Here is a 25,399-nt window from a genome sequence, read left to right on the forward strand (position 1 = left end):
CTTAGAAAATAGCCACTGCTATTACTAGCAACAGTAGTGTGGAATAGTGGGCACTTGCCAGGTTCTTGTGGCCTGGATTGGCCAATGTTGGAAACAGGATGCTGGGCTTGATGGACCCTTGGTCTGACCCAGTATGGCATGTTCTTAGGAATAACCAGTAAGAAAAAGGAGGTGATAATGCCCTTGTACATGTCCTTGGTGAGGCCTCACCTGGAATATTCTGTTCAGTTTTGGAGACCAAATCTCAAAAGGGACAGAGACAGGATGGAGGCTGTACAGAGAAGGGTGACAAAAATGGTGGGGGGTCTCCATCAAATGACTTATGAGGAGAGGATGAAGGACCTAAATATGTATACCCTGGAGGAAAGGAGGTGCAGGGAAGATATGATACTGACCTTCAGATACCTGAAAGGTCTTAATGATGCACAATCAAACCTTCTCCATTGGAAAGAAATTAGTAGAACTAGGGGTCATGAAATGAAACTCCAGGGAAGAAGACTCAGAACCAACATCAGGAAATATTTCTTCATGGAGAGGGTGGTGGATGCCTGGAATGCCCTTCTGGAAGAGGTGGTGAATTCAAAAACAATGAAAGATTTCAAAGGGGCATGGGATAAACACTTTGGATCCCTAGGGACTAAAGGATGGAAATGAAAGGTAAGTGCATGGGGGTAACTTGCTGTGTGGCAGTTGTTACCATTAACCAATAGGTCTTCATGCTGTTTATGCAACTCCAGTATTGCTCTCTACTCCAATATTACTCTTTGCTTTAATAGTGGGGGAAAAATAAAAGGGGGGGGGGGGGAATCTGACTGACAGCAACCAAAGAGGACACTAAGTTTTAAGGTCTGGGAAAACAAGTGGGAGTGGGGGGTAACTTGATGCAGCTGTTACTACCCTTAACCAATAAGCCTAATACTTTTGATGCTACCACAAGCTTGCTGGGTAGACTGGATGTACCGTTTGGTCCTTTTCTATATTTTGGTCATTTCTATATTTCTATGAAACCTAGATCCTTTTCCTAGGTGGTGACTCCCAAAGTGGAAACTTGCATTGTGTAGCTTTAAATTTTGAATGCTTTTCCCTACATGAATCACATTGCACTTATCCAAATTAAATGTCATCTTCCTTTTGGATGCCCAGTATCCCTGTCTTGCAAGGTCCTCTTGCAATTTCTTACAATCCTTTTGGATTTAACAACTTTGAATAATTTTGTATCAGCAAATTTGATCACCTCACTTGTTCCCATCTCTAGTGCAGATTCCTAGAGCATGCCACTATTCACCTTTGTCCATTGAGAAAACTGATCATTTAGCCCTACTCTCTGTATTCTATCTTTTAACCAGTTCTCAATCCACAACAGAACATTTACTCCTATCCTATGACTTTTTAATTTCCTCAAGAGAGTCTCATGAGTTACTTTGTCAAATGCTTTTTGAAAATCCAGATACACTATATCAACTGGTTCACTTTTTAGCTACATGTTTATTCACACCTTACAAAAATGTAGCAAATTAGTAAGGCAAGACTTCCTTTGGCTAAATCCATGTTGAATTTGTCCCATCTATATGTTCAGTAATTTTGTTCTTTAAAATAGTTTCAACCATTTTTCTTGGCACTGGCATCAGGCTCAGTCTGTAGTTTCCCGGATCATCCCTGAATCCTTTTTAAAAACTGGCTTTACATTGGCCACCCTCCAGTCTTCAGGTACTGTAATTTGCCACTTATCTGGATATCTTAAAAAGATATCCGGGTAAGCAGCACTGTCAATTTAAAAAATATTCAGGGCCTATGGCCCAATTTTCAGCCTTCCCCACAAACTTTCCATAAGACCCTGTTGGGCTAGGTACACCCCATAGTTCCAAAAATTTATTTAAAAAATGTGTATGTAGTCCACGGGTAGTACCCCCCTCTGGATCTAGCACAATTGTAAAGTTCTGCTGCTGGTTCCTCCCACCTTTCCCCCCACCTGCAGGCTAAAGATATGGTACACGGCATCTCCCCCCCCCCTGGACCTCCCCCCCCCCCCCCCCCCCCCCCCATCCCCTTCAAACCATAGAAATCCCTGCCTGAAGCAAGAGAGGCACTTACTCGCTCCTCGCATGCTCCATTATAAGGCTGAGATTGTGATGCAGATTACTAGGGACACATTTCCAGCACTCCCCTCTTTGCCTCAGCATTTGCTTAAAAAGAAAAACAAATACATTCTGGGAACCTAGAAGTGTTCCTTCAGCCTTATTTCCAACCCAAAGTAGCAGGAGTCAGAGCTGGAAACAAACCCCCGGATTTTTTGGGTGTAGCACTCCCAGGCCCAGGAGCCTGAGTCGGGATTGCTTGGAACCCAGGTCTCCTGATCTCTGCAGTGCTCCCAGTCCAAGAGCAGGAGCCCAAGCCAGGAACTGAGCTCCTTCTTCGGCTCTAAGCCTAGGGTACAGCAGCCTCTCACCTCCGTCAGCATGTCCATGCCCGAGAACAGCCCCTGAGGGGAGGAGAAGGAATCCTCTGAAACCGAACTCCCAGACATACGTTTCACTACAGAAAACAAAGACAAAGACTCAGATCTCTGAAATCAATTACAAAAACAGATGAACATTTAAAACAAACCCAACGCCTGCCTCTGCTTAAGGTTTTTCAGGATCCAGCTGTAGAGGGATGTGCCTGTGCCGTGCCTCACGGAGCAAAAAGATACACTAAGCTTTTGCCACCACCCTGGTTTTCTGTATTACCTTGAGATTCATTATACAGCTGGTCACTGCCTGTGGATGCTGGACGCCCGATGTCAGTGTAACTGCGGGGCCGGAGGACTGGTGCCTCCTGGGACTCTCTGTTCCTTTCCTCCTGAGCCTAACAATGAAATTAAAAAAAAAAAAAAAATGAATAGCTGAAAATATAATTATGGAGGGAGATCCAAGAGGGCTGCCGTCCCCTTTTATCCATATTTGAGGGAGGGCAATTTTCAGACAGCTGATTAACACGGGGAATATGCTTTTTACCCATGTAAATCATTTTGGAAATTGCTTTCACTATATCAGATTCCTTAAATATAGTCAAAGAAATGTTACCCTCAGTTATGACAGAACATTATTTATCTGGACCTGTTGTGAATACAACTAAGGAGATATGTTGAGAAGACGTAAAGGTTCCTCCATGGTTAAAAGCGCTTCCCGATTTAACCTGTAATAATTTTTCTATGTTTCAACTTCCATTAACTGGAGGTACATTGCTAGTAGTATTTGCTTTGTAATTGAACAGAGATCTTGTTATATTATACTTGTATACAATCTTCCTCAAATAAATAGTTTTCAGTCTAAAGATAGATTTATTTATTTATAGGGCTGGAGGAGGGGTCAGGAGATAAATTAGGAGGAGGACATTTTTGGAAATGCTAAGTTAGGGTGGCTATCAAAGTACCCCAAAAAGAAAGCACATATCTCCAAAAAGGAGGACAAAATGCAGGAAACCAATCTGAATTAAATTTGCACATATAATTAGCAGACATGAATTTGAAGATGCAAATGTATTCATATAGATGTGACGTTAAATTTTTAACATAGTTTTAAGCCTGTAAATGGCAGTTAGGAAGCTGCACAGCAAAATGCTTCTTTCTGTGTTCCTTGTGTAACCTACCATTGACCACGTGCTCCTGCCTCATGATCCAGGTCCTGCTGCTTATTTATTTTATTTAGATTCTGCTTTTCAGCACTTCAAAATGGATTACAGTCAGGTATTGCAGGTATCTCCCTATCCCTAGAGGTCTTACAATCTAACCCCTAGATTCATCAAGCAACAGTAAATATCGCAGATATATGGCGCTTTAATGTCCGGCAATAAAAAGACAGGAGTGGTTAGGAAAATTACCAAAATACTGCATCGCGTATGTAAGCATCGCGTCACGCATCAATTTACCCGCACACGTCATTTTATGTATGGCATGTTTTCTTTGTTTATATGTGTACCGGCTTCCTGCAGCTGCATCTTTGAGGGTGTGTCAGGAGTTAGAGAAGGCGAGATGAGTAGTTGGAGGTGTAGGTGTTGGTTAGAGGAGTTCATTTTTCAATTACCTGATTGCATTTTCCTCTTTCTTGTGTTTCATCTGTTTATTTTTTACTTTGTCTATTGTATTTATCTGTGTGTGAAAGAAGAGTGTTAGTTTTTGTGCATTTGTCTAGTTTGTCTGTCTGTCCCATTGGAGTGGTGAGGAGTGGTGGAGGAATAGTGGAGTGTGATGGTGAAGTGGTGAGGTGAGGTGGTGTGGAGAGGAGTGGTGAGGAGAGGATGGAGCTTGGAAGGCATGGGGAGAGGTGAGGTGGTGGGAGGAGAGAAAGGTAGAAATGGTAGAAGGAGTAGGAGTAGAGATAGGGAGGAAGGAAGGGATCAGAGAAGGTGGGTGGGGGAAGGATCTGGGCAGGTGAGTGTAGAGGGAGGAGATGGCAGGGTAGGGCTAGACAGAGAAGACAGAGGGTGGGGTAATTGTCAAGGCAGATGCTGGAGGGGGAGGAAGGGAGAAGAGTGGGGACTGGGAGCGAGAAGTGGAAGTGGCAACACGATCCTAGGGCAGCCAGGCTATGCGCCTACTGGTTCAGCATGGAGGATAATGAGCAGCTCATTGCTGGCGTCCTGAAGAATTACAACCAGCTCTTTGGCAACTGGGCCACAACCAACTTCAGTGCTACCAAGGGCCAGATATGGTGCAGCATCGCCCAGGCCATCTACTGGCGTAGCAGCATCAAGAGGCCCAAAGATCAGGTGGCCCACTGCTACAGGAACATCAAGGCACAGGTGAAGAACGAGGTGGTCTGCAGAAACAAACATGCACCAGACTGAAGGAAGAGCCCCTTGCCCAAATCATCCTGATGCAGATGGAGGAGTGGCTCATTTAACGACTGGGACCAGACGTCTTTGAGGGAATGGATAAGGCCCTGGTCACAATGCGAGCCGGGGCCAGTAAGTCACATCCCCTGTAAATGTGAAATCTGCTACAGATGTCCACACTTTGTTTTGCATAGGATGCTCACACTGAATGATGCAAAGTTCATATCTTACATTAAATATTACCTGAAATACCCATCTATTCAAACAAGTGTTGTTGTCCAAGGAATATCGTAACATCGCCATACGATTCCAGCATATGGCGATTGAATATTGGACATGCAGGAGACCTTGAAAAGCTAAGTACATTTGAAAAACCTAAAACAGTTCTTGCATTCTTTATATTGGCAAATTTCTATGAATGTTAAAAGAAGATAACAATATCGGCTTTTCCGGCACACTTTAAAAGGACAAGCTAATTATAAATTCAAAGTTGCATTAATATTCGCCAGAGTTTTACAAACATTAATAGCCAGACATTTGTGGCTTTTTCGACGGTGATAAATTTTAGGAGGTGTGCACACACGTATAAGTTTTTAAATATAAAGATAAAAATTGAAAAAGTTAAATAAAATAAAAATATGAGTTATATGTGGGTGTTGGAGTCACACTCAAAATATTAGAAAATGCATTCTTGAAAAATGGAGGTTGGTGGGTGTTAATGATTAAAACTGATGAAGGCATTTGGATAAGTGCCGAATAAAATTTATGAAACTTCCATCCTTCCTCTTAAAAACATTTTTTCAAAATTAATTGAGAATGTTTGAGTTGGACAACACCACTTGTTTGAATAGATGGGTATTTCAGGTAATATTTAATGACAGAGTGAGGACAACCTGAACCAATTATCTCCATTTAGATACAGTAAGTTCATATCTTATGCAAAACAGTACATGTACACTTAGTATTCATACTTATGTCATCTTGTTCTCAAAGCTCTCACCCGTGCAGCCCCAGCTCTCAGTGGCCCATTTCTCTTGCATGCTGAGGCACAGTGGACAGAGGAGGAGGAACAGCAGCAGCTTCTAGCATAGCTTGGGTTGCCCATAGCCCTTGAAGCCAGCTTGAAGCCTCTCAAGCCCTATGGAGGGATTTGCTCTACAATGGGAAGAATATGTCCAAGTCACCAGCTGCCTCCAGCAGCCCCACATGTCCTGCAGAATTTCAACCAAGACACTACCTCCACAACCTGTAACCCTACAACCAGCAGCAGTACCAACAGTGGATCCAACTGTGCAAGCCATACTTAACTGCATAGAGAGGTGACATAGGGGGCAGCAGCACCATATATGGGCAGAGCTGGTCCACTTGAGGAGAGCTCAGAACAACCACACCAATGCCGTGCAGCAGCACACAGTAGTCCACAGGGTTTAACCACTGTCTCCACTTCAATCAATTTGACAACAGCGATACTGCAGCTCATTCAGCACCTGCCACAGCCTATACCCATGCCATCCCCATTCTTACAGGAATCCACTCTGAGCAGCAGCCCCTGGCTCTCAGGACAGCCCAGCAGTAGGCCTCCCAAAGAAATGCCACCCCCAACTACCAAAAAGCCATGGGGAGGAAAAGGCCCATGAGGCACACAGATGCAAAGCCTCAAAAAATGTAAAGATGATTTTTTTTCCAAACAAGTCAGGCCTGTCCTCTTTACAGAGTTCCTGTGCCAGCTAGATGGAAGACTGCTGGGCCCATCCTGTTTACAGAGTTCCCGTGGCAGCTTGCTAATGTGGATTGTCTACTGTCTGCCAGTGTTGTCCTGCTGCTTCCTTATGCCCTCCTCTATGCTCTGCCTGTAGTTATGTCTCCTTGCTGTGGTCTCCAGTCTTGCTCTTGCTGCTGTCTTATTTCATCATGCTGCTGATGTTTCATCTCATCTCATTCTACTTCTGCCTCCAAGCTGTTGTCTCATTTCCTGGGGCTGCTGCCTCCATGCTATGCTTTCTAGTCCTGGTCCTGCTGCCTTCATGCTGCGTTCTCCAATCCTGATCCTGCTGCCTGATATGTCAACTTTGCTGCCGTGGCCCTTTGCAGTCCCTTTTGAGTGCACTCTTACAGCATGGACTGTTGGGGGGCCTTCTTTTGCCATCATATTTTTGTGCTGGCATCAGCTCTTACATTAGAGCTGTATTGTAGAAATTGGGTTGCCACTTCCACTTTCTAGGTTCTTTGCTGCAATCATTATTTTACCAAAGGATCAGATCATTTTTCTGTATATGTATTGTCTTTTGCAACAATGTATGTACATGTATCCACAAAATGTGCTATCTGAGATCTTGTCCTTGCCGAATGTGATTACCAAAGATGTTGAATTGCTTTGAATGTTGAGACTACAAATGTTGTTTAATAAAGTGGTCACATATTTTGAAACTTTACTTTCTTGTGTGGTTTTTTTGTCTTAAGGCTTCACTAGGTTAGAGGTTTGAGATAAACATTACCTTGCACGCAAGAGAGCCATTGGCCATTCCAACTAGGCATATTTCTCTCGTTGAAGACCATGTGGTCTAGGCCTTAAAAAGGAAAGTTAATTGTATGCCACCAAGGAAGAGCAGCAAGAGCAAAACATGAAACGTCTTCCTATGGAGCTTCAGAAGTGGCTCCTGTTGCCTTCTCCAGAGAGCATATTGACTCTTGGGTACATGGGCATGTATGTCAGATGGGTGCTATCTAGCTAGTGTTCACCTCCATACGCAGTCAAGTGAACTAGATTTAGAAAAGCTTGATTAGGGGTAATGCAGCAATGTTGAGTGGAAAAAAAACTTTCTCCGATTAGTTTTAAATGTGCCACATGCTAACTTCATGGAGTGCCCCCTAGTCTTTCTATTATCTGAAAGAGTAAATAACAGATTCACATTTACCCGTTCTAGACCTCTCATGATTTTAAACACCTCTATCATATCCCACCTCATCCGTCTCTTCTCCAAGCTGAAAAGTCCTAACCTCTTTAGTCTTTCCTCATAGGGGAGCTGTTCCATTCCCTTTATTATTTTGGTCACCCTTCTCTGTACCTTCTCCATCGCAACTATATCTTTTTTGAGATGCAACGACCAGAACTGTACACAGTATTCAAGGTGCAGTCTCACCATGGAGCGATACAGAGGCATTATGACATTTTCCGTTTTATTCACCATTCCCTTTCTAATAATTCTCAACATTCTGTTTGCTTTTTTGACTGCCGCAGCAGACTGAACCAATGATTTCAATGTGTTATCCACTATGACGCCTAGATCTCTTTCTTGGGTGGTAGCTCCTAATAAGGAACCTAACATTGTATAACTATAGCATGGGTTATTTTTCCCTATATGCATCACCTTGCACTTATCCACATTAAATTTCATCTGCCATTTCGATGCCCAATTTTCCAGTCTCACAAGATCTTCCTGCAATTTATCACAATCTGCTTGTGATTTAACTACTCTGAATAATTTTGTATCATCTGTAAATTTAATTACCTCACTCATCGTATTTCTTTCCAGATCATTTATAAATAAATTGAAAAGTAAGGGTCCCAATACAGATCCCTGAGGCACTCCACTGCCCACTCCCTTCCACTGAGAAAATTGTTGATTTAATTCTACTCTCTTTTTCCTGTCTTTTAACCAGTTTGTAATCCACAAAAGGATATCGCCACCTATCCATGACTTTTTACTTTTCCTAGAAGCCTCTCATGAGGAACTTTGTCAAACGCCTTTTGAAAATCCAAATAATCTTCTTGTGTCCGGTCACAGACGGCTGCACTCACTCTGTCTCACCTCTTTTCTTTCTCTTTCCTCTCCTCTGGGCAAGATGGCTGCCTCCGCCTTTCTTCGCCGACCTCTCTGGCATCCCTGGACCGGCATGGGTGATTGCATTCACCATTCTTACACTGAGGTCACTTAGGGCACGCGCGCCGCCCTCTCTTTTGAATACGTCATGGCAGGAACCTCGGGGGTATCCCCACTGCATGATGTCACTATCTCCAGGTCCTTGGCCTCCGATCTCCAATCCAGCTATGAGTTAGCAAGGATTCCATTCTAGCTAATTTTGACTTCCTTCAGAGGCGTCCCGCTCTGAGTTCTCGTTCCTACAAACCCTTCAGGGTAACGCTGGCTACACCAGGGCGTTCTAGGTACTCGCTCTTCGGGGACCTTTTTCGCTCCTACTTACCCTCCGGGGTTATGCTGCTCCAGCAAGGATGCTCAAGGCACCCACTCCTCGGGAGTCTTGCTTAGCTCCTGTCTACTCTCCAGGTTTCCCAGCTCCCAGCCTTGCTCTCACCTGTCTTCTTCCTGGGTTAAACCTGCTTCTACAGAGGACATCTTGACTTCAGCGCTGGATATCTGAGCTCTTATGCTGCCAAGGTTCTCAACCCCTTCTTGGATGAATGAATTAACAGGGTCAGGCCAAGGTGCAATGTTAGAAAATGGCCTCACGAATTGTAACCTAACTGCCTACACATTACCATACCTGTAGCTTCCATCCTAAAGTGTGGAAGCACAGGACTGTTGGGGCTAAAGCCAGTGTGTGCTCTTTGGGTGCATACGCTATTCATGGGCTGGTGTAGTAAGGAAGAAAACCACCAGACCTAATTCACCCCCAGACTCTGTTATCAGACCAAGGTTTACATAACACATCACATCATTCACCCAGACACACACATATGTAAGGGATTAATTATTTTACAGACTCCCTCCAGCAGATGCAGGCAGTGACTCAGGGAACATGGACCCTCGAGGAGAGAGTACCGGTTTCCTGATAGCACCTGAAAGAAGCAGAAGAGGTCCCCAAGGAGCAGGTACCCAATTAGCAATAAGAGTTCCAGATAATGCTGGAGTGGCAGAGTAGCTTCGGTACGGAGAGCAAATCCCATCGGTAGAGTTCCGGGTTGCTAACTCGATTAGCTAGCAAAGGTAGTAGGCTTAAATATCTGGGCAGCGTGATGTCATCTCAGGGGGACGCCCCTGAGGTTCGCGCCAATGAGGAAATAAAGATGAGGGCGGTGTGCGCGTGCCCTATGGTACCTTGGAGGAGCATGGCGGGAAGCAGCACCAAAGCCGGTCCGGGGATGCCAGAGAGGTCGGCAGACAGACGCCACAGCAGCCAGTAGTCCAAGGTGAGCGGGAGGAGCCGCAAGAAGAGTGAGGTAGGCGGGGCGAAGCCATCGTAGACCGACGGTCGCAACAGACACATCCTATAGGACTGCAACTCTACTGTATTTGCAACAAGTTATGTCAGAATATGATCTTTTCTAACTCCTGCGTGTCAGCCACATGGAAAAGCAAGGGCCTCAAACTTGTATACACCTGAAAAGTTGTGCCTTTGCTTGGAGGATGACAATTCTGATAGCATGTCTCCCCTGGAGTCCTCAGCCTATGTGTTTTAAGTATGGCAACATAAAGGATAAGGACTGTAACTGATACTAGCTATCAGAACAAACTACTCTGCAGATCTTCTATGTACCTACATAAAGCTGGACAATATGAATATCCCAGAGCTGGACATACAAAGGTATTTCATAATGGCTATATGTTACATATCAGAGTAAGTATATAGTTTCTAACACAGCTTTGCCTTTGGTTCAATGAGGTGAACCTTTTTTTTATGTCACATGTGGGTGTTGTTACTGTCTTCACCAAAAAAACTATGACCTAATCATTTCAGAGGTTTCTCTCTACACTATGACACCATCCTATTCCCAATCCAACCTTCCGACAGTCAGGCCAGCATCCTTCTATAGCCTCCTTTTGCAGTTAACATAACCAACATGACAGACCAAGGGCCAAGGCCCTCACCATCTCTATATGAGAGTTGCCTATTTGCTTATATAGATGTAGCAGGGCACAGCTGTGCATGGTCATGTGCAACCCCTATGAAATATGTTAGTTTACAATGACAGATTTTTGGGATTGCCACAATACAAGTGAAGGCCTGCTCTATGAGCACTCAGATGTCAGCACTGCCTCAGAAACTGATAAGGCAGTGATGAGATCGTTGTGTTTGCATACCCATGTGAGACTATGAATCCGAAGTTCATGTAGATAATGTTTTCTGAAAAGTTTTCAAATAATTTACATATGAATGACCAATGATTATACTTTAGATGTGGTCTTAAGACTCATATTTTTTTGGAGTATTATATGAGTTTCTCTCTATAGTGTGATAAGGTGGATTTTTGTGTAGAATTGATATATTTATTCACCTTGGTGGGTTTGTAGAATATAGTGCTACTAATTTTTTCCAGAACATCTACCTTCTGCCTCTACAAAATCATGAAAGGACTTGAACAAGTTAATTTAAATCAGTTATTTACTCTCTAGATAATAGAAGAACTAGGGGGCACTCCATGAAGTTAGCAAGTAGCTCATTTAAAACAAACTGAATTCCAGCGTATAGTTAAGCTCTGGAATTCATTGCCAGAGGTTACAGCACTTAATGTAACTGGGTTTAAAAAAGGTTTGGATAAGTTCCTACAGGAAAAATCCACAAACCTCTATTAATTAATAAACAACAGTAGCATGAGATTTATTTAATGTTTGGATACTTGCCAGGTTCTTATGGCCTGGATTGGCCACTGTTGGAAACAGGATGCTGGGCTTGATGGACCCTTGGTCTGACCCAGCATGGCATGTTCTTATGTTCTTATCTTCTCTCCTTCCCCCAGCATCTGGCCTCTGCCTCCTTCCCCCCCCCCCCCCTTCTTCTTACTCCCATTCCCAGCATTTACCTCTTTCTTCCTTCCTTCCTCCCTGCCTCCATCCCATTCCCAATATCAGCTTCCTTTACTTCTCCCTGCATTTTCCCCCTTTTGCCTCCCCTCAGTGATACATCTGTAAGCCAATGGCTCAAGATCTTTGTTTCTTTTTTGGCACGCTGCCCTTTTTAAATTGCATGCCTGAGGAAGCACAGGAGAATGATGCAGGAGGAGCTGTCAGGGGTGGGGGGATCCTGCCCTGACTATTTTAGGCCCATCTGGCTGAATTTGCTCTTGGGGACAATGAGGAAAAAGAGGATCACAACAGCACAGAACTTATGGTGCCAAGGGATAGCAATATACAAGCTTAGCAGAGGGAGCCCTTCCTGCTGCGACAACTCTTTTGTCTGTAGCGGCTGGCAGCCTGAGCATGTTCAAAATGTGTGGGCCAGCTTTTCCTGTATGCTGATCTTGTGCATTGTGAAGTCAGCATACAGGAAATATTGGCTCACAAACCTTGAACATGCTTGTGTGCCCACCGGCATAAACCGGACAGAGCAGCTCCAGCGCTGAGAAGGGCTCCTGCCAGGTCCGGTGATGGTGACCCAGGTTGACACCTCCTCCTCAGTAGGCAACCATCTTGAGATCATTTCCTGGAGTGTGGTGGTAGTGACAACTGGTTTCTTCTTTTCATGTGCACTAAAATGGAGCTTGTGTGCAGGAGGGATGTAAGCTGTGTGATGTAGTTTATAAAGGAATGGTGTTTATTTTCTAATTTTAAAAGGTATCAAGTGAATTTTCAAAAAGAGTTATGCATGTACATTTAACGTACTATCACAGCAATTTTCAAAAGCCATTTACCCACGTTAAGTGCACTTAATGCAGATAAAACCTATTGACAATTCAATGGCATATATTGTAGCAATCTTCAAAAGCCCACTTACACAGATAAAGTGCATTTAAAACCCATTTTAAGTATGTAAATGCTTTTGAAAAATCAGGCCCTATGTGTGTAAGTTAACCTCTACAATTTACACTCTCGAAATAGCAAGTATAATCATGTAACTTATTCCGTGCCTACCAGGCCAATTACCAGCAAATTTATGCACATAAATTTGATTTCAAAGTTCAGGGTAAAGTCTACACAAACAATAGACACAGATTTTACCCAATTATACATCGTTATAAAATTACCTTCCTTAAGAGATCAATGGAATTAGGGATTACTATGCCGGTACTGTTTTGTTTTATGTTTGTTGATTATGAATGTTTATATTGCAGTCTGTTCTGGGCATTTGTGATAGTTTTCTGTCCTAACTAACTAAAGAATGGTTCATTTATTAATCTTTCTTTTTCAGGTGTAGCTCATTTCCTTGGATCAAGACAGATGATTTTAAAGTCCATCTTACATATACAATTTGAAAAAAAAAACAACTGATTAAAAAAGTGACAGTTTTATACCAGGTTTTTGTTTTTAAATTGTAGTTTTAAAAACAGAATCACAGTGCACAGCATAAAAACCAGAAGCTGCCTGCTCACCGCTGGCAAGTCCTTCAACTGGTGCTTGCCATCACCAGGGCCCACATGAACCAGGTGATTAAAGTTGGTCGGATTGGAGATTAGTTTGCTCCTCATCTGTGGATCCTTCAGCATCTCCCTGCGAGTATCAAACCAGATCATAAAAGAATCAGAAATTAGGGATGTGAATTGTTTTTCTGACGATTGAAAATATCGTACGAAATTTACAAACTCGTCAGAAATCGGGGGCTCCCCGAAACCGATAGGAAAACCCCACGAAATTGTTCGTGGGGTTCTCTCTTATCGTTTTGGGGGAGGGTGGGAAAAATGGCACACAAAAACAACCCCTAAACCCGGGAGCGATCTCCTGCTCTCGGGCCGTCGGCTGCCACTAATCAAAATGGTGCCCATGGCCCTTTGCCCTTACCATGTGACAGGGGCTATCGGTGCCATTGGCTGGCCCCTGTCACATGGTAGGAGCAATGGACGGCCGACGCCATCTTTAAAAATAGCACGGGCCACCCATTGCTCCTACCATGTGACAGGGGCCGGCCAAGGGCACCGATAGCCCCTGTCACATGGTAAGGGCAAAGGGCCCTCGGCGTCATTTTATTAGTGGCAGCCGATGGCCCGAGAGCGGGAGATCACTCCCGGGACCCCCCCTGGACCACCAGGTACTTTTAAAAAGTTTTGGGGGGGGGGGGTCAGGAGGGTGGGGGAAGCTAAAGGATGTGTTTTAAAGGGCTGGGGTGGGTTTTTTGTTTATCGGCTCGGGCGCAGCCGATAAAAAAAAACAAACGATCAGACCGCAAGCAAAAAATTTCCTGATAGTCCGCGAACCCGGAATCGGAACCAGTTCCGGTTCTGATTCACATCTCTATCAGAAATCTCTCTCTCTCACTGCGTAATCTCAAAGACCTCCCCAGTAACTCCTTGACTCTACCCAGTGGCACAGCAAGGGTCTCTGGTGCTTACCACTACCATCCTCCTTGTAGAAATGTTTAAGATCACAGAAACAGCAGACAGTTTAAATAACCCTCTCTTCTCACCTACTACCTACAGCTGAAAAAAATACAAAGAGATGACACCGGACGCCCCGCTGTGGCCTAGCACCCAGGAGCTTTTGACCCCCCCCCCCCCACCCTCCTTGCCACTGACTTTACCAAACTCCAGCTCAGGATCTCCCTCCCTTGACTTGCTCCTGGGTCTATTCTGCCATTATTTCTATCCTTTACCCCTCTCCAGAGTCAACTCCAAAGGAGAACCAACAGAGCGAAGACCACCCCCCCCTCCCCCTTTGCTCTCACATTCTGGCTGGACCATTCTGGTTCTTGCCTACCCTGAAATTCACTATGCCCCCCGCCCCTATACAAAAATTTCTGGAACCCCTACCGCCCCAGATGCTTCTAATGGTCGGACTTCCTCTGTCCCAGTACCCACAACCCTCCCCCCCCTCAATTCCTTCCTCACCTCCTCTGCTGCAGCCTCTCCTCCTCAGAGATGCGGAAGGAGAACCTCCGTTTATTCTTGGTCCTCCACATCTGGCGCCGGCTGTTATCGGTTGTCTCTGGTATACGAAACTCGTCCTTTTCTGTCAATGAAATAAGAGGGAGAGCACAGGGGCTAAAGGTCTGCAGGAGGTTTTAATGTGAAGGGAGACGTAGGCAATTCCTCGGAGGAATGTGGCGAGAAGAATACCTCAGGAGTATAGATAATGCACAAAAAAAGCAAACAAGTTCTAGAACATGAGATTGTGAAATGAAACTCAAGAGAGTACTGTCAGGAGTAACATAAGGGTGGTGGGTGCATGAAACAGCCTCCCAAGGGACATGATGGAGGCAAACACAGTTTAGGATTTTAAGAAAGCCCAGGATAGGCACAGAGGATCCTTAGTTGCAGGGTAATAAGGGATAAAATGGAAGATCAGGTGGGGTCTGCAATACTGCATCAGGGAGGAGAAATGGGAAGAGGCCAGACAGGTCTCAAAAGTCAGAGCAAGGATGTTGGCTCAGTCACTCACCTGCAAACTTATTTCTTAAATATACTAACCGGACCTTCTCCGTCCCATAGAGACACAGGGATCCATCTGTGGTCAGCGGGCGAACCTGATGTATTAAAAAATACGTGTAAAGACAGTGCAGACCAGCAAATGAAAAGTAAGCATGAGAGTCTCAAGGCTTAGTTTAAAAGTCACTCAGAAAATGGATTAGAAAAAAAAAATTAATTTTTTTTGTTTGTAACTGCAGAGTGCCAGTGGAAGACGATTACTGTGAGTTCTGACAATCTGTCATGCTTGCTTGAATACCTCGCTGGTAAGGACCCACATATGATATGTGATGCCTTGTTTTATCTTATATGGTACTTCCCTACCAGTTCCCCCCAGCATCCACCTCCCATTCCCTGCCAAGCACCTTTTTTAAGGGGATGGTCTGGATCCATTCAGCCTTTCGCACATCAAATACGTCCACGGCATTTTCACTGAAGACAGTCAAGTATGGGGCGCTGTAACCTAGCAGAGGAGACAGTACTTGAAGAGAAATTCTGGCATTTGAAAACTAACATGGGTCTTTTTTCCCAGTACAGAATTTTATCATCAGTGTTGTCTGTGTCTATTAAAAACAAACAAACAAAAAAAAACCCCCCAAACCAATTTCAGTGTACGCTCTCTGGCTATGAATGTAATAAGTATAAACTGCCGGGAACTGTAATGTAATATGCAGGTTATACGTTTTAAATAAAATACATTGTGCATATATCAGAGGTTCATCAGATGGAGGGCAGAATCTGGACTGAAGTATGTGGAGGGTGGGAAGAGGGCTCTGTAATGGAACAGCAGAGGGTGCTGCACAGCGGGACTGAGGTGTGTTAGTAAAGCTGTGGTGGACGGAGGCAGCATCTCAGGGCTGGAATAGCAATGTAAGTTACAGGGCAGAAGTGAGGTGCATTTACAGATCTGTGTGTGCACCGCAGGGGGTGGGATAGAAGTGAGAGGTGGGGAGTCTTAATATTCAAATAGCAAGCGGGGGTGAGCTGCAAGGAAGACGTTTTAGTAAGGGCCACCGATTTTTATGCTAGGAAAGTAAATAAAAGTAAGATAAAGTAGAGAAGCAAACAGCTCTAATATAAGAGGAGTAGATTTTCAATAAAGTGCCTAACAGCAAAAGTACGCATTTACTTGTCAGCTCACACAAATCCAGCTGATTTTCAAACAAGGTATATTGTCTTTGAAAGTCAGCTCGATGTACAACTATAATTCCCTGTGCACACTTACCTGGTGTGGAACAATGGTGTAAGGTAAGTTGGGTAACTTGGGCGATAGTGGCTTGGAGACAGCCAGAGAAATAAGGAGACAGATTCTGGCTGTTCCTTAGGTACATTTTATTTAGAGTGTAAAAACCAAAATTAGAACAGTGCAGCTCACCTTAACTTCAGGCAACACACGGTCCTTAAACGTAACAGGTCTTGGCACACAGTGGGTCTCTGCCTGCTTAACTCTTCTAGGCCCTGAGATCTTATACTCTGGTGAGGGGCTCCTCCCTTCACCCAGGATTCTATGTGATTTTGGCTCTTAAGGAGGACCGGGCGAAACAGCTGTGCCCAGTCCCTTGGTAGTCTGAGGGAGTTTCCTACAGACTCCCTCAGATAAGTGTAGTAGTGGTATAACTCCTACATGTGTGTTTTTTTAAAACTGGAATGTATCACATCTCCTGGAACATTTTTTGAATGTGGCCAAAAGTATGTGCACCATAAAAAGTATATTTGCAATTGAATATGTGATACTTCCTATTGCATGTGTTTACATCTTGGCTAGACCTTTGAAAATTTTACCCCTTTGATTTTTTAGGCTTAAATTCCTCATGTGTGCCAAATTATGGTTAATCCTTACACAGTACTGCACTGGTAGGCTTTGCAACCCACACGTGTGACTGCATTTTTTTTTTTTAAGCATGAAATCTTTGCTGCCAAGCCCTAGACCAGTGGTTCTCAACTTTGTTTTGTGGCACACCTGGCACAAGGTTCACTTCGTTGTGGTACATCAACCACTTCCCCATCATCACTTTCTCTTTTCTTCCCTCTCCCCCCCCCCCCCATCTCACTGGCTTTATCATCACCTTCCCTCTCCCCTACCCAGTGGTACCATCACATTTCTCTTCCCTTCTCTCTTCCTCTAGTCCCCTAGCATCATCACCTTCTCCTTTCCCTCTTCCTCCTCCCCCCAGCATTATAATCACTCCTCACATCATCATCTTCCCTTCCCTCTCCCCCCCCCCCTGGCATCATCATCATTTTCTCTAGCTCTCCACCTCTTCCCCCCCCCCCCCCCACCGGCATTATTATTATCTTCCCTCTCCCACCATCTCTTTCCTCCCCTCAATCATCCCCACCCCCTGCCATCATCACCTCTTTCTCCCTCCATCTGTTCTCCTCGCCCTGAGCATTATCACTTTCCCTTTCCCTCTACTCCTCCTCCCAACCAATATCATCTTATCTTTCTCCTGCACCTTTCCCACCATCATGCCTTTCCCTCTACCCCTCTCATACCACCCTCTGGTATGATCATCATCATCATCACCACCTTCCATCTCCCCTCCCCCTGGCATCATCACCTTCTCTCTCCCTCCATCCCTCTCCCCCATGCCCTGGCATCATCACCTTCCCTCTCTCCCACCCCACATCATCACCTTCCCACTTCAACCACCTCTTCTTCCCGACTTGCATCATCATTACTTTCTACTCTCCACCTCCTCACTCCTCGTAACATGATTCTCTTCCCACTCCCTCTACCCCCCATGCCAAGCACCTTCTCTTCCCTTCCCATCCCCTGCCCTCTCCCTCACTTCCTGGTATCATCATCATAATCTTCCATCTGCCTCACTCCCTGTCATCTTTTCACTTTTTCTCGACCCCCCTGGCATCACCTTCCCTCAACCTCAGTCCCTGGCATCGTCATCACCTTCCCTTTCCCTCCATCCCATCCCATGAAGCATCATCATCTTCCCTTCATACTCCCCCACACCCGCTGGCATATTCAGCTTCCCTTTCCTCACCCCCAACCCTTGTACAGAAGAAGTCTATGAGCAGGCTTACCTAGTGCTGCTTCTTCCTCCTTTCCAGTTTCCCTCTGCAATCTTAACTGCATGGAGCCAGCAGGTTTCATGAGTCTACAGGATCCCCCGCAGTTTCTGTTGCAGGGGAGAGCCAGCAAAGGGGAAAGCAGGAGCAGCTGCTGCTAAGTGTTTCTCTCCCACCCCCTGCTGGTGGGAGGACATCCTGCAGGCCAGGAGGGAAATAGGAAATGAGACTGCAGCCACGGCACACCTGTACTTCAGCAACAGCACACCGGTTGGGAAATGCTGCTCTAGCCCAGGGCATCCCAAACTGTGGGTCAGGACCCCAAATGGGGTCACAAAACTTTCAACTGAGATCACAAGCACCTCAAAATAGCAGCACTCTTCAGGCACCAGCAACAGCAGCATTAGTAGTGAATGTCAGCATGAGGCTTGTAAGCAGGCATGAGCCCTTTCATGAGTTTCTGTGGTGAAGGAAGCCCTTGCAAGAAGAGATCAGGCCTGTAGGTTTGTACAAATACACACAAACTCTCACACATACATCCTGGCCTCCCAGATCTTTGATTTAATTCACTTCAGCCGCACTGTGTATATCTGATCTGCAGCCTCCTGCCATCTTTAGCTGCCAATGATTTGGTCTCTGCTGGTGGCCTGCGATCTCCTGAAATCTTCAGCTGCTGGCAGTTTGGGCTAGGCCGGCACCCCTGCAGCCTCCTGCCATCTTCAGCCACTGGCAGTTTGGCCTCCACTGGCAGCCCTGCAGCTTCCTGCTATCTTTGGCTGCCAGAAGATTGGACTCCACCGGGCAGCCCCGCAGCTTACTCCCTCTTTCGTCATTGGATGTAGAGTGAGGCAACCAGCGCCCTATTGGATGGCACCCTGGGCGACTGCCAGATTGGCCCATCCCTGCTCATCAGGATTGGGTAACGCACGTTGCAGTCTGCAGGCAGAGCAGGACAGAAGATGAAAATCCGGACAATTTCTGGTTTTTCATGGCATCTCTGGCTTCCGGATACAAAAGCATAAATCCTGACATTCCAAAAAAAAAATATGGCAGTTGGCAACTCTACAGCCAACCTGTCTGCCTGCCTCTCCGTCACCCTAGGCATTACAACAACCTGTATATATATTCCTCCAGGTCCACTTGCTGGTCCTCCCCTTGATTTATATACTGCTCTTCATAATATGGTTTTAAAGATGTCATTGGGGGACTGCACACTGCTTGAACTACTGTTTTGGAGCCTATCGAATAAAAATATGAAATTGTCTTGGACCTTTGAACAGCTTGTTTTTTGGCTACACACTCTCTCTTTGCACTGACTGCCTATTTATCCACACTATAATTAGTGAATTGATCTCCTTAATTTGAGCAATCCCACCCGATTTCGTTCTAATATTGTTAATCAATGTCCACGCTTTCAGCTCCCTTATCATACTAGCCAATAACGCCCCAGTCTTATTCCCGTGTTCTTAAATCGTTTGCAGGGAAAACTGCAGCACTTTCTATTCCCTCAATTTGGAGCTGCTGAAGTCCATCTCTTGCTTTCTGCAACAGTTTACAGTCTCGTTGGGAACAACTAGCCTTATGCAGAGTCTAACATTCTAAGATGCCTTTCCTGCAACCTCTCTTTCTACTCTCTCACTTTCTTCTGATGAATTGCAAAGCTAATAATTTTCCCCAGAGCACTGATTTCAGCATCTCCCATATCACCACCGGGTTTCTGCTCTACCCCCTCATGAATCTCCTATATTTCTTTACTGTGTTCCCTATCATATCACAAAAATGATCATTCCCCAATAGCGATGGATTACTGGCCAATCACCCTTAAAAAAAATTTCGGTGGTAGCAAGACTGGACTATGATCTGAGATTTGACTTGTCCTACCATTCATAGGAGAGCACTCACACAAAGAAAGAAATCAATGGGGCTATACGATTGATATCACTGAGAAAAAACATGTATAATCCCTGTCTGAGGGGTATTGGTTTCACCACATATCAAGGATGCCAAGCTTCTGCATTAACATGTGTAGACCTTCCACCTCACCCTTTGCCTGTCCACCTCCCAAGGTCCAGACAAGGATATAAGGTAGCAAGGAGAAGCTTTCCAAACTCACTACCAATCTTTTATAATTATTCCCTCTGTCCTTTATTTGGGACATATATACAAGTCAATGTAAATTGTTCCCCAAACAGCAAGCATTCCAAGACTACATATTGGCTTTTAGGGTCAGTGAACTGCTTATGCACTTCAAATGGAAGATTTTTATACAGCAAGATGAAGACCCCTCTACTTTTTGATGTATAAAAGGAGAAGTAGATCTGCCCTACTCATTCTTGCTGTAACCTGGCAAGTTCTATAATCACTTAAAATGAGTCTCCTGCAGAAAGACCAGTTTTGAATTTTGCTTCTTCAAATAGTCTAATAGGTGCTTGCGTTTTATGGGTGTGCCTATTCCCGTTATATTAAATGAAATCACGTTTACCTCAAGACAAGACATGCTCAGTTAAACACATCATCTCTTTTTCTTTAGTGACGCTGAGGAGTTGAGCATCTCTTAACATGGTTCTCCTGTAATCCCTGCCTCTATCTATTTATTCTAGAAATAAAACATCCACAACTAAGCCCCCCTCCTGAACTAAACTGAAGTTGCACATGAATATAAGGGGTCCCTCTCTCCTCTCTATGCTGACCTCTGCCTCTCATTCCTCAGGCCGTCTCTCTCCAGACCCCACCCCACTTCAGACAACACATCCAAACCCCAACTGCATACACACTGAGGGAAGACAAACCATTTACTTTGTCCCCCCCCCTTTACCCCTCTCACCCCAAATTCTCAGCCCTTCCCATCTTCCTGCCACTTCCTCCCCCACAAAGAACCCCATCCTGTTCTGACTGATTTTGGTTATTTTTGCTGTAATAAAGTCTCCAACAGTTTGCCTTTGCAATGCCATTTTTACCCCGCTGGGCAAGGAATAAATGTACAGGAGGAAGCCTTTCTCAGTAGAAAGGAAGCTCTAGAAGAGGGGTCCATAGGGTGAAGGTAAAGGGGGATAGATTCAGAATTAATCTAAGGAAATATTTCTTTACAGAGAATGGGGGATGCATGGACCAGCCTTCCTGTGAAGATGAAGATGGTATCAGAGTTGAAGAAAACATATGCCAATGCCAGAAGTCTAAGAAGTAAGATGGGAGAGTTAGAGTGTATAGCAGCTGGGAAAGTGTGTGTGTGTGTGTGTGTGTGTGTGTGTGTGTGTGTGTGTATTCTGCCTCCCTAAAGTTTTGTTGCCTAAAGCGACCACCTCACCCTGTGTCATGATAGAACCGCCCCTACATGGAACAGCATCCCATGGGAAGTGGTGCAGGCAAAACCAATACATTTCAAGAAAATCTGGGATAAGTAGAGGATCCTTAGATGTGAAGACAGATCAACTGGGGTCTATGGCATTGCAACAGAACTTAATCATAGGGTCAGTACAGTGCCCAATTTATCTACGGTCATATTCTGTTTCTATGACGGAGGTGCACTGGCAGAACTGTGTGTGCTGGAGACCTCAGTAGGTCTCATTACTGGAATAGCAGAAGGTGCTACAGACAAGATTGAGATGGATTGGCAGAGCTGTGTAGGGGGTTTCAATACTTGAATAGCAGGGGGTGCTATAGGGTGGGATTGAAGATAAACTTCCCCCTTCCCCACCTTCAATACTTACAGCAACACAGTGGGACAGCAGGCCACATCAGCTCCTGTGGTCGTGACCTACGACCCTGCCCATCCACATAGATTCCAAGCCCAGCAAAGCAGAGGATATATTCACTCAAGCTAACTTTCACTGCAGCCATTGCCTCCATCTGCAGTGGAGTCAACCAGGACAGGTTCATGTCCTCTGCACTTGGGAGACTGATAGGTGGCACGTCATTCAGTAAGTGATGCAGAGAAAATCCCCCTGGGCAGCCAACACACAACCGATCTCCCAGAATGTCTAGGCACTGTACAGGCCCCAGGGACTGGATCTCCTTGATCTTCTGAATCCGGGTCCCAGGGCCACTCAGTCTGTAGCACAGCACCTGCCGCTTCGCAGCCATACAAAGGGCTGTGGTAGTCCCCTGGCAGATAAGCCCTACAGCCACAACCTGGCAGCTTTTGGCTTCTGCAATCTTGAGGCCGCTGCTCTCCGGGTCATCCAGGTCAGCCCAGCTGAAAAGCCGGACGCTGTGGCTTTTGCCAGACCGGATACACACGAGTTGAGTCTTGGGGCTCACCCAGATGCCAAGAACCTTCTTGCAGTCTCCAATTTGAGTGATAACTAATGGACAAAAACAAAAATAAAACCAAATTAGAGTTAAGAACCTATCCGCCTGAAGTCAATGGCAGTACTCTCCTATACACATGTATAATCATTTCTGTGTGTGCAGATGCTTGCATGTCTCTGGGTTGGTCTGGGGGGGGGGGGGGGGGGGGGATTTAAAAAAAAAAAGAAAAGAAAAAAAAAGAAAAGAAAAAAAAAGAGGATTGATGCAAAGTCTGCAGATAATTCTTCCCTGCACACTTTGCACCAGTTTTCAAAAGGGAAAATATGCACCTATTTTCCCTCTGAAAATTGCCTAAGGAAAAAAAAAAAGTATCCACAGAGATTTGCATCTTTTTTCTGAAGATACTTGTTCCCTAAAAAAATCATCATACATAGTTTTGAAAATTCAAAATTAGCAAATGACGTTGCCTCCCGGGACCTAACTCTGCCTCTGATCCCATCTATTTTTCCCACATATAGGGTGAATAGTTTTTGAAAATTGCCCTCCTAATTTTATTTGGTAGCTCCCTCGTTCCACTCTGACAAATGCCTCCTACCCGATATCATCTGTGTTAACAGGAAACATCCTGCTGTGACGGGTGCAGTGTCACCAAGGGATTCATCGGACGCAGCAACAGCACAAGAGGATCACGGTTATGGCAGTAAAGGAAGGCTTAGGGAGCTGAGAAACCTTATAAATCCAAGTACTCTTACCACTGGACATTACATCAAGGGGACAATATGCAAAGGAATTTCCATGAGTAAACATGTTTACCCAAGGCAAAAAAAAAGGTGTTTGAATATTGCCCCCCTCCCCCCACAAGAAAAGCAAAAATGTTTCTTACCGGTAGCAAGCATTCTCTATGGACACCAGGATAAAAATCAGCCATGCAAATGGGAGATGTTATCCAATGCCACCAACCCAGAACAGCTCTCTCAGAACTCAAAGATCTAGAAATCTTTTAGCATATGTGGGAGTTTTCTATGCAGCTGCCTCTGTACGCCCCACCGCAGGAGCTTAGGACTCCAACTCCTAAGGGGCTGATTTATCCTGTTGTCGACACAGAACTCCTGTTGCAGGTAAGCAACTTTGCTTTCTCCATCGACGAGCAGGATGAATCAGACATAAAAGTGGAGGTCCTCAAATTCAGAATTGTTTAGGGGAAAAGGTAGTCATAAAAAGATCAAACAGGTTTTATGATGTGGACTGTGGCTGCTCTTTTTTTTTTTTTTTAATCCAGCACAACCCATGAAAATTAGGGTTTGCTGGAAAAAATTGGATCAGGTAACAAATACATTTTTCAGAACTGTGTCCAAAAATACCATCTGACCTTAATGAGGCATGCAAACACGAATGAGCTGTGAAACCCTGGATTGAGAACAAGGTAGCTGCTTTGCATATGTGCTCTACAGATGTTGAATGCAGATGGGCAACAGTTGTTGCTCTGGCATATACTTGATGAGCATTCACTGAATTCGGGACAGCTTGACCAGCTTGCACATACGAGTTGGATAAGGTACTTTTTGCGACAGGTCTTCCAACTGTGTTAAAGTTTTGATTAATTTATCTGGATTTCAGCAAAGCTTTTGATGCAGTCCCACACAGGAGGCTCAATGAACAAAATGAGAAGACCGTGAATGGGTCCCAAAGTGGTGGAATGGATCAGAAATTGGTTGACTGACAGACGACAGCAAGTAGTCTGAAGAGGGAAGAGTGACAAGTGGAGTGCCTTGGGGACTAACTCTTTCAATATTTTTGTGAGTGATATCACAGAAGAGTTAGGAAAAAGTTTGATTTTTGCAGATGGCGCTAAGATTTGAAACAGAGTGGACACACCTGAAGGAGTAGGGAGAATGAAAAGTGATCTAAGAAAGCTTGAGGAGTGGTAGAAGGTTTTGGCAGTTGAGATTCAATAACAAAAAGTGCAGTCATGTATTTGGGGTGCAGAAATCTAAAGGAACCGTAATGTGATGGGAGGCGAAAGTCTGCTCTGCACGGACTGGGAGAGAGACCTCAAGGTGACAGTGTCCGACGATTTAAAGGCAGCGAAGTAACGTGACAAGGCAGTGGCTAAGGCTAGAGGGATTCTGGCTGCATAGCAAGAGCGATAACCAGCAGGTTATCTAATAACCAAGAGCGATAACCAGCAGGTTAACTAATATCCCTACCTTATAATTAATATTCCTACATCATAAACACAATTCACTAATGCCTTAAGCACATTGACTGGCATTTACATTCTTTCGATTTATCCCCTGCTTCTTTTCTATGCTCCAAGTTGTATTACTCCCTTGTTTTATTGTAACTGCATACCTTAGCCTTCTCTTGTTTAATGTTTTATTATTATTATTACTACGATTATTATTATTATTATTATTAAGATAAATATTAGTTTTTTCCTTTGTTGTTACCTATCCACTTGTTAATTGTAAACCAACATGATGCGATATCTATTGTGAATGCCGGTATAGAAAAACTTAAAATAAATAAATAAATGTGATAATACCGCTGTACAGGCTGTTGGTGAGGCCTCATTTGGAATACTGTGTTCAGCTAGAGCATATCTGAAAGGATAGAGACAGAATGGAAGCAGTCCAGAGAAATGGTTTGGGGTCTGCACCAAAAGAGTTATGAGAAGAAATTGAAGGTCTTAAATATATACACATTGGAGGAAGGTGGGTAGAAGGGGTGATATGACACAGACTTAAATATCTGAAAGGTATTAATAATGCACAAGAATCAAACCTTTTTCAATGGAAAGAAAACTGTAGAATAAGGTGACCAAAATGGTGTGAGGTCTGCATCAAAAGCCATATGAGATGAGACTTAAGGACTTGAATATGTATACCTTAATGGGAAGGAGGAATAAATAGCTGTTTGAAAATACCCCCAGCAAGCAGGTGTGTAAAAGCACACAAACCTAACGGGGAGGTATTCTCCGCTTGACAATCAACATGACCAAACACAAGGAGCCACTGCATG

The 25,399-nt window shown here is 44.5% G+C and overlaps 1 protein-coding gene and 1 long non-coding RNA gene across 3 annotated transcripts in view; one reads left to right on the top strand and one right to left on the bottom strand.

Annotated features, from left to right (window-relative positions):
• CDC42BPG (CDC42 binding protein kinase gamma) overlaps positions 1–25,399 on the bottom strand; it is a 217,607-nt gene that overhangs the window by 12,298 nt on the left and 179,910 nt on the right. For both annotated transcript variants that reach the window (XM_029611052.1, XM_029611053.1), the window contains exons 29-35: positions 21,838–22,431; positions 15,469–15,566; positions 15,078–15,162; positions 14,528–14,648; positions 13,079–13,196; positions 2,727–2,844; positions 2,447–2,532 (exon numbers count right to left, since the gene is read on the bottom strand). In XM_029611052.1, the coding sequence (XP_029466912.1) occupies positions 2,447–2,532; positions 2,727–2,844; positions 13,079–13,196; positions 14,528–14,648; positions 15,078–15,162; positions 15,469–15,566; positions 21,838–22,431 (1,220 nt within the window). The remainder of the gene's footprint in view (positions 1–2,446; positions 2,533–2,726; positions 2,845–13,078; positions 13,197–14,527; positions 14,649–15,077; positions 15,163–15,468; positions 15,567–21,837; positions 22,432–25,399) is intronic.
• On the top strand, positions 15,304–21,533 carry LOC115096449. The gene is made up of 3 exons (XR_003858077.1): positions 15,304–15,369; positions 21,220–21,310; positions 21,450–21,533. It is a non-coding gene; the product is annotated as an uncharacterized LOC115096449 (long non-coding RNA).

This window comes from Rhinatrema bivittatum, chromosome 8, assembly GCF_901001135.1.
Source record: "Rhinatrema bivittatum chromosome 8, aRhiBiv1.1, whole genome shotgun sequence".
NCBI lineage: Eukaryota > Metazoa > Chordata > Amphibia > Gymnophiona > Rhinatrematidae > Rhinatrema > Rhinatrema bivittatum.